The sequence below is a fragment of the Rutidosis leptorrhynchoides genome, chromosome 7 (assembly GCF_046630445.1).
Source record: "Rutidosis leptorrhynchoides isolate AG116_Rl617_1_P2 chromosome 7, CSIRO_AGI_Rlap_v1, whole genome shotgun sequence".
In the NCBI taxonomy this organism is placed as follows: Eukaryota; Viridiplantae; Streptophyta; class Magnoliopsida; order Asterales; family Asteraceae; genus Rutidosis; species Rutidosis leptorrhynchoides.
Genome location: NC_092339.1, coordinates 260,284,593 through 260,293,456, shown reverse-complemented (window position 1 = coordinate 260,293,456; position 8,864 = coordinate 260,284,593). Strand labels below are relative to the sequence as shown.

Genomic DNA, 8,864 nt, shown 5'->3' with positions numbered 1-8,864 from the left:
GTATATATATTCAGTTTACATGATTGCAAAGTAACTCGCCCAAACAATATATAGTTAATGATGTAATTAATGATGTTAGTTAGTAATCTAATTAATGATGCAAATTGAACACGGCCCCTAGCCTTTTCACATTTACTTGGGATAGAATTATTAGCATTGAATTCGGCAGTTAAGAAAATAAAAGAATATAAGTAGTTGAATTCAATTCTGCACTCAATTGAATTCTGCAGTAGAGACAAAACATAAAAGAAACAAAACAAATGGAACCCTTCCTTTTTAAGGTATATTAGTTGAACTTTGGATCAGAAAGGGACTAATGGCCAGTGACAGTTTTAAGCAACAAGTCAACAGCAAATTGCATACAAACATATATACAAGTAAAAGAGCAGAGCTAGTCAACAACAAACATTAAAAAGGAATCACCTTATGGGTGGTCTTTGTTTCTATTAGCATAAAGAACATAAATTCGTGCAGCCCCATTGATTGGTTCATGTTAAAATGTATTAATTAAAAACTATGTTGTGATGAAAAACCCTAAGCAAAATGGAAGCAATCCAGATAATACGAAGGAAAAATGGAAGCAAATAAACTGATCATCATATAATTAATAGAAATTACTACTAATATTTACATTAAATTAAAGGAGTATAATTTATACAAAATCTAAAAGATACTAACATAAATCTAGTTATATGCAAATCAGTTTACAAAAACACCCAACTCATAGGCCCAAAAACACGACATGCATTCTGGTATCGTGGGTTCAAACCCATGGATGTGTGGAAAACAACCACGGTGGTCAGAGATAGGGCACGGCGTTGCCACGTCAGCAAAAGGACGGCGGTTAAATAACCATAAACATCGCAGCAAATACTGACAGATTACTAAATACTGACTCCAAACAAAATAAATTATTAGGATCATAATTCCTATTAATTACTTCTACTTCTTAATCAAGTCATTATTACTACAACATTAGAATAAGAAAATGTTGATAAAATAAAAATAAATTAGTGAAGAAAACAAACTACTTAAAAGTGACAGATTATAGAACGAGAAGTCGATGTTCCACCACTTTTTTGAGAGTCGTAGAAGGTTAGTATTCCTTTTGTATACGTTGGCACTTAGTTACTTTTTTGACATGTTATAATTGTTATAGAGTCAAAGAAGATTAGCTTTCTCTTTGTTATGTACGATGTAATGACATGTTATAATTGTTAAAAGCACATAGTACAACACCTTAAAGCACCTCATTACATCACCCTAAACTCCCATTTTAAAGATAAGAATATAGAAGCTAATTTTTTGAATTTAAATTTCACGATATAATATCTAATAATCTTTAAGTAATTTGGATTGACTTCAATATCTTCCAATTTTAACTAATTATCAATAAATAAATTGACTAATTAATTAGAGTTTTTAACTTCATATACCCTTCTTAACTTTTAAAATCACATATACATACCCACTTACATAAATTAATAGTATCATATATGCCCATTACTAACATTTGAAAAAGCATATTTACCCATATAAACGAATAATATCATATGCAATTTGAGAGGTTTCTTTTTCAAGAAGATTTTTGGTGATACAAGTTTCCTATTTTACCCTTAAATTGCTATTAGGTCAATATACCATTTATGGGTAAGATAGACAATTTATATCCTATAATAACTAAGTATAAAAAAAATAAATCAAAACTAAATAAAAAGGTGGGACCTACAAGTCCATCATAGCACACAGTCCATTAATTACCCACATAATAATTACCTACATAATAAGGATGCATTTACCTTACCCATAAAGTAAGTTACAAGTTACAACCATTTTGTACTATGGTATTTTTTTTATCTGTTGGATATAGAAATTACAACACAAATAAAAACTAAAATTAGTCATAATCTATAAAAACTTGATCTCTTTGTGTTTTCACCTTCACTTGGACTGCCTTGACCACGAATAGTTCTACAAAACACAATAATAATAATAATAAATAATAATAAATGGATCTTAATTAATAAATGGAATGATGATTCTTAATAAAAATCACTCAAAATAGGACCCACTCTCGTCCCAATTTATGTTTATTGCAACGGTGAGTATTCGGATGATTGTAAATGGTACACACTTGGCGAAAGAAAAACGTTCGAAAAAGTGGAGTACAAACAAACAGACTTGGTATTATTTAATTTCGACTGAGGTGGTCGCCTAGATCTCTTTGTGTTTTCACCTTCACTTGGACTGCCTCAGTCGAAAACACGAAGAGATCAGGTGACCACCTCAGTCGAAATCATACACAATGTTGGCCCTCTCCCTGCTACTAAACTCGAGTTCATTGTTGTACTCGAGAACTCGGGTTTAGTAGCAGGGAGAGGGCCAACATTGTGTATGATTTCGACTGAAGTGGTTACCTGATCTCTTTGTGTTTTCGACTGAGGCAGTCCAAGTGAAGGTGAAAACACAAAGAGATCTAGGCGACCACCTTAGTCGAAATTAAATCATACCAAGTCCGTTTGTTTGTACTCCACTTTTTCAGAAGTTTCTCTTTCGCCAAGTGTGTACCATTTTCAATCATCCGAATACTCACCATTGTAGTAAACATAAATTGGGATGACAGTAGGTGCCATTTTGAGTGATTTTTATTGTAGTGATGACCGTTTGATTTTGGAGTAATTTGATAATTTATATGGTGTTGAGGTATGGAAGAATGGACATATACTCGTATTTATATAGGAGAAAACCTACCGTTGCAAATATATCCATTGTATAATAATCTTCTATTCTTATCTTTTAAAAGGGATAATTTATATGGTGTTTATATTTATTTTAATAATAATCTTCTATTCTTATCTTTTAAAAGGGAGTTTGGGGTGATGTAATGACATGTTTTAGGCTATTGTAACATGTGCTTTAAACAATTGTAAAATGCTATTGATGATGTAATAATTTAAACTATTTATATTTAAATTAAATATGTGTATTCTATAACTAAATGATCAAAATATTGCTTTCTCAACTTTATACGCAACTCGATTTCCAATGTATATCCACCAGAGTGTTCCAATGTAATTTCTTTAAATAGCAGTTTAACCTTTTCAAAATCAACATACATTTTATTCCAATTTACACTTCAACTTTTAATTGTCCATTATCTATCCACCATTTTCAACACCCAAATACAAAAGGTACCAAATCTAGGATCATGAAAACCTGTCTTCCGGATCATTGACCCTCATGGTGTTTGCAATGCATTGAGTCACTGTTCCATAATCAGATCAGAGAGATCATAGTTATTCTGATTGTGGAAAAGTGACTCAATCCGTTGCTAACAATAGCATGATTTTTGACCTGCGGGTTTTGAGCCTGAAAAAAGATCTTAGAAAGCACATATCTCCATCTTTTTCATCTTATAGATATACATGTCTTGCAAAAATAAAGCATAAAAAAAAATTACATCACTAAAAAATAACATCACTAAACATTATGAAAAAAGATCATGAAAACCTGTCTTTCGGATCATTGACCCTCATGGTGTTAGCAATGCATTGAGCCACAATTGGTAGTGAGGCATACCCAATTTAGATGAAAATTGTAGTGACCAATTTAGATGTAAATTGGGTTATGCATCAATACCATATGGGAACCAATGAAGCTCCATCTTTGTCTTTTGTTTAAAAGATGAAAATTTTTTAGTTTTGTGTTTTAAAAAAACTAACATCACCAAACATTATGCATTGTTTGTTTGTACAATACAACCTTTAAAATTGATAGATCCACCATTTTCATTTTCATTGGTTCCCAAATGGTAGTGAGGCATAACCAATTTAGATGAAAATTGGGTTATGCATCACTACAATATGGGAACAAATGAAGATCCATCTTTGTGTTTTGTTTAAAAAATAAAATAGACGAAAATTTTCTAGTTTTGTATTTTAAAAAAGGTGTATGTGTACTTGAGAGGTTTATTTTACAAGAAGATATATGATATATATGATGGGAAAATACAACCGAAGAGAGAGAAATAGGTTGCTTTTACAAGAAGATTTTTGGTGATACAAGTTTTCTATTTTACCCTTAAATTGCTATTAGGTCAATATACCATTTAAGGGTAAGATAGACAATTTATATCCTATAATAACTAACTATACAAAAAATAAAACAAAACTAAATAAAAAGGTGGGACCTACAAGTCCATCACAGCACACAATCCATTAATTACCATACTACTGTTACCGATAAAGTAAGTTATAAGTTACAAGTAACAACCATTGTGTACTATGATATATTTTTTTTATCTGTTGGATATAGAAATTACAACACAAATAAATTAAGTACAAGTTACACTCGTACAACACTAACCATTCTCTATATTTGAAATTTGAGATTATATATGTATCATAAGAAACATAAATTCCGTCATCATCGATAAAAACTATAGTTTTGGGATATTTTTGATAAATACAAAAGAACTAAATGACACACACTCATTTTCTTAAATACCAGCATTAGTCATAACAATATTTTTCATAAGTACTACGAGTATATATTGTAGGATTATAGGCCCCTTTGAATTATGAGCCTTGTTCTAGCACACATGTTGAACACTCACAAATCCGCCCCTGATCATGATCAATTTGATTTTTATCTGTAGCAGCAACTAAAGTATCATCGTCAACAATGGCCCCATCCAAATCGCCTCTAACCATATCAATAGTCTCATTTTCTACAAGTTGAGGACCCGTCGGTGTGTCACTCTGCAAATGTGTTTCTACATCATCGATACAAATTTGTTCATCCATGTCAAAATTATCTCTAGGTGTTGTCTTGATCACAACTTTCCAATCTTTACGAACAGGATCTGCAACATAGAATACTTGTTGTGCTTGCTAGGATATAAGGCTCTTTAGTTTGCTTCAGACCTCGAAAATCGAGTGTCGTAAACCCATTCTCATCAACTTTTATCCTGGAACCACTTGATATCCAATCACAATGGAACAAAACAACTTTCTTCTCATCACCATACTGCAACTCGATTATATCATTTAAAACACCATAGTAAGTGACATCTCCCACAATAGGATCGTTATCTCTAGCACTCGAGAAGCTACTTGTTAGAGCCTGAAGTATGACTCCGCTATTTTGTTTTGTCCTATTCTTCTCTACATCTTTAATGTGAAATCGGAAACCATTTATGATATATCCCTTATATTTCTTTACAACCTCACTTGGATAGTTTGCCAATGTCTCTATATCACTTGTGATTCTGTTATCCCGACAACTAGTCATGTCCTCATCAACTTGATTTGAGGCAATTTGTTTATACAGTAATAAGTTTGGCTCAGTTATATCATCACTACATTATCGTAATAAAACTAGCAAAAATAACTTACGTAATCAGACAGCCACTCCTCAAACTCCTCACTATGTAAATGTTGAATGTCACGCTTACGTTTTTTCGGATTTTGATGACTAAGAATATTCAGATGCTCTCTGCAATCAAAGTAACAAAAAGAGAATAATGTACATTATCGTCAAAATTACACAATGTCATATAAAAAAATAATCTCATAGCATAGTAAATTTAAATAAATTACGTTCGTAAGAAATCTATTTCACTACAATTGAACAACACATGTGAGTGTGCAATAGCCAAAGTGTCATAGTCGAGTTTTACTACGGTTGTTGCACCAATTGGTCGACCAGGCATAAAAAATATTGGTAAGACAGTATCATCACCACCATCATCATGATTTCGGCTAGTCTTATTATGTATGGTCTCGACATCACTGGCTAAATACAGAGAACAAAATGACAAACACTCTTTCGCTAAATATCCTTCTGCAATTAAACCCTAGGGTTTACTCTTGTTTCGCACATAAGATTTTAATGTACCTAAATACCTGAGTGGTCAAAAAAAGTTTATATCAGATTCAAAAAAAAAAGTTGTATTCAAACGAGTATAATTTACTACAGCATAAATGGTCACCTCTCAATTGGATACATCCAACGGTAATGAACAGGTCCCCCTAATCTGGCCTCTGAAGCTAGATGAACCGATAGATAAATCATGACGTCAAAAAATGATGGCGAAAAAATCCTTTCTAAATTACAAAGTATTTTTCCAATATCTTTTTCCATCTTAAATAAATCATTAGGATTAAGAACTTTTGAGCATAATTGTCTGTAGTACCGACATAACTTCATGATAACAGAACGCACATGCTTCGGTAAAATATTTCTTATTGCCACGGGATGCAACTGCTGCATCAAAATATGATAATCGTGACTTTTTAGGCCTAACATTTTTGGAGTAGGTTTTACCTGAATGCATCTAGAAATATTAGCAGCATAACCATCTGGCACTTTCACCTCTTTTAGCACATTACACATTTCAAAACATGCAGGAGGCAAATACACTTTGCCATTTGATAAAGGTTCTGGATGAAGTTCATGTCTAATACACATTTCTTCCAAATCACAACGTCCTTTTAAATGATCCTTGGTCTTTCCATCTATATTCATTAACGTTCCAATGAGACTGTCACATACATTCTTTTCAGTATGCATTACATCTATATTATGACGTATTAAGTTATTTTTCTAGTATGGTAACTGAAAAAAATACTTCGCTTCTTCCAATTATATGGTAAGGATGGGTTATCCTTCACAAGTTTTCCAAATTTTATTTCAAAACCTTTCAGCTCCGCAAGCACTTGTTCCCCTGTTAAGCTACGCGGTGGCCCTTCACATTCTTCCGTGCCATCAAAAGAATCTTTATCCATACGGAAAGGATGCAACAATTCTAACCAGTGACGATGTGCCATGAAGATTTCTTTGTGGGAGTTTGATAACCGTGTTGATCTGGTTTCCTTATGGCATGAAGGACAAGCTAATTTACCTTTAGTGCTCCAACCCGATAAATTCGCATACGCAGGAAAGTCACTTACCATCCATAACAAAGAAGCACGCAGTGTGAAGTAACTCTTAGTTGATGCGTCATAAGTATTAACTCCAGTATCCCACAACTCTTTCAACTCATCAACTAGAGGTTGCATATAGACATCTATATTATTACCTGGAGCAGATGGACCGGGTATAAGTAAACTTAAGAAAAAAAAGGTTTTTTCATGCACAACCATGGAGGTAGATTATATGGCATCAAAACAACAGGCCATGTACTATGTGAAACACTCATGTTTCCAAAAGGGTTAAACCCATCACTCGCCAAACCAAGCCTCACATTACGAGGTTCTTTAGCAATTTCACTATTCTGATAATCGAATGTTTTCCAGGCTGGTGAATCTGCGGGATGTCTTAATCTACCATCTTTCGTACAACTCTCTTCATGCCATCTCATCGACCCGGCCATTTTAGGCGACATAAACAATCTTTGCAAGCGCGGTATGAATGGAAAATAACGCAACACTTTTGCTCCAACCTTCTTAGCTTTATAATCACCATCATTATCAGCTTCTGTGGTTGACTCATTTTTAGAATCATTATTAATTTGTTTATATCTTGAGGTCTGACATACGTCACGCTTAATTTTATCCTTGTTTTCTTTCCAGCACAACATACAATCATTTGGACAAGCATCAATTTTCTCATAACCTAGACCCAAATCTCTTATTATCTTCCTTAATTCATACAATGACTTCGGTATGGCAGCATGAGGGAAGGCTCCCCTCATTGTGTCAAGAATCATGCTGAATCCTTTTTCATTACATTTTCCAACACATTTTGAATGGAAGAGTCTAACAATGAACCAAAGAACAGAGAACTTACAGCCGGGATATAATTCTTTCTTTGCATCTTCCAATACTTTATTAAACTTTTCAGCATTTAAGTTTGGTACAGTCTGATTTTCAGTTTGTTGGATATCATCTTCATCTTCAAACACATGGAAGACGCATTGGGCCAATGCTTGCATATCATCTTCATCATCATCTTCAAACATTGGCGTATCATCTGGTTCGAAATACACATTTGGAATTTTATAACCTTCGAAAAACCCGTCACATTGCAAATGTGTTTTAGCCTGGACCCGATCAACCCATTTGTGATTACCGCAATATTTGCACGGATAATATATATGACCATCTTTTACCTTTTTAGAGAAAATATGTTCTATAAATTTGTCAAGTCCTTTTTTGTATGCAGGGGAAGATCTACACAAGGACATCCAAGTCGAGTCCATCATATATAGACCTGTATTCTACAAACACATTTAATTGGACAAAAATTAACGTGGTTCAAAATCAAAGATTGTACTGTAAGAATTAAGGGGTATGGACATGAAACAAAAGAAATTAACCTGGTTCAAAATCAAAGATTCAAAATTAAAGGGTATGGACAAAGCGTATGAAACATGCTTTATATCTTCAATTACGTATTAACTGATTAATAATCGATGATTGAAATTAACTTAGATCTGCAAACACATCTTCAAAAACAGATGATGATTGCAATTGCAATTAAATACGTACGATGTTATTATAAATTGTTAATAGTAATAGTAATAATAATAATAATAATAATAATAATAATAATAATAATAATAATAATAATAATAATAATAATTATTATTATTATTATTATTATTATTATTATTATTATTATTATTATTATTATTATTATTATTATATGATGATTTTGATACATCTAATAAGATCTAATACGAGTATAAGTTCAAGATAAAAATTCAAATAATTAATAAAATATAAAATAATATACATAATGTAGGTTAAGGTTGTCCAAATTAATATTATTATATATGTTTGAATTAAAGGTGTAATATGATATGATCGAGCGACTTGGACAAGCTTTCGTTGACCACGCCATTAATTCAAGCATAAGGT

The 8,864-nt window shown here is 32.4% G+C and overlaps 1 protein-coding gene across 1 annotated transcript; it reads right to left on the bottom strand.

Annotated features, from left to right (window-relative positions):
• Nucleotides 1–4,577: 4,577 nt before the first annotated feature.
• Nucleotides 4,578–8,203, bottom strand: LOC139859980 (uncharacterized). The gene is made up of 9 exons (XM_071848754.1): nucleotides 7,186–8,203; nucleotides 6,632–7,081; nucleotides 6,328–6,518; nucleotides 5,993–6,267; nucleotides 5,899–5,906; nucleotides 5,601–5,796; nucleotides 5,407–5,496; nucleotides 4,926–5,359; nucleotides 4,578–4,864 (listed from the first exon to the last, which is right to left on the bottom strand). The coding sequence occupies exons 1-9, from the start codon at nucleotides 8,201–8,203 to the stop codon at nucleotides 4,578–4,580; spliced, it is 2,949 nt and encodes a 982-aa protein (XP_071704855.1).
• Nucleotides 8,204–8,864: the final 661 nt, after the last annotated feature.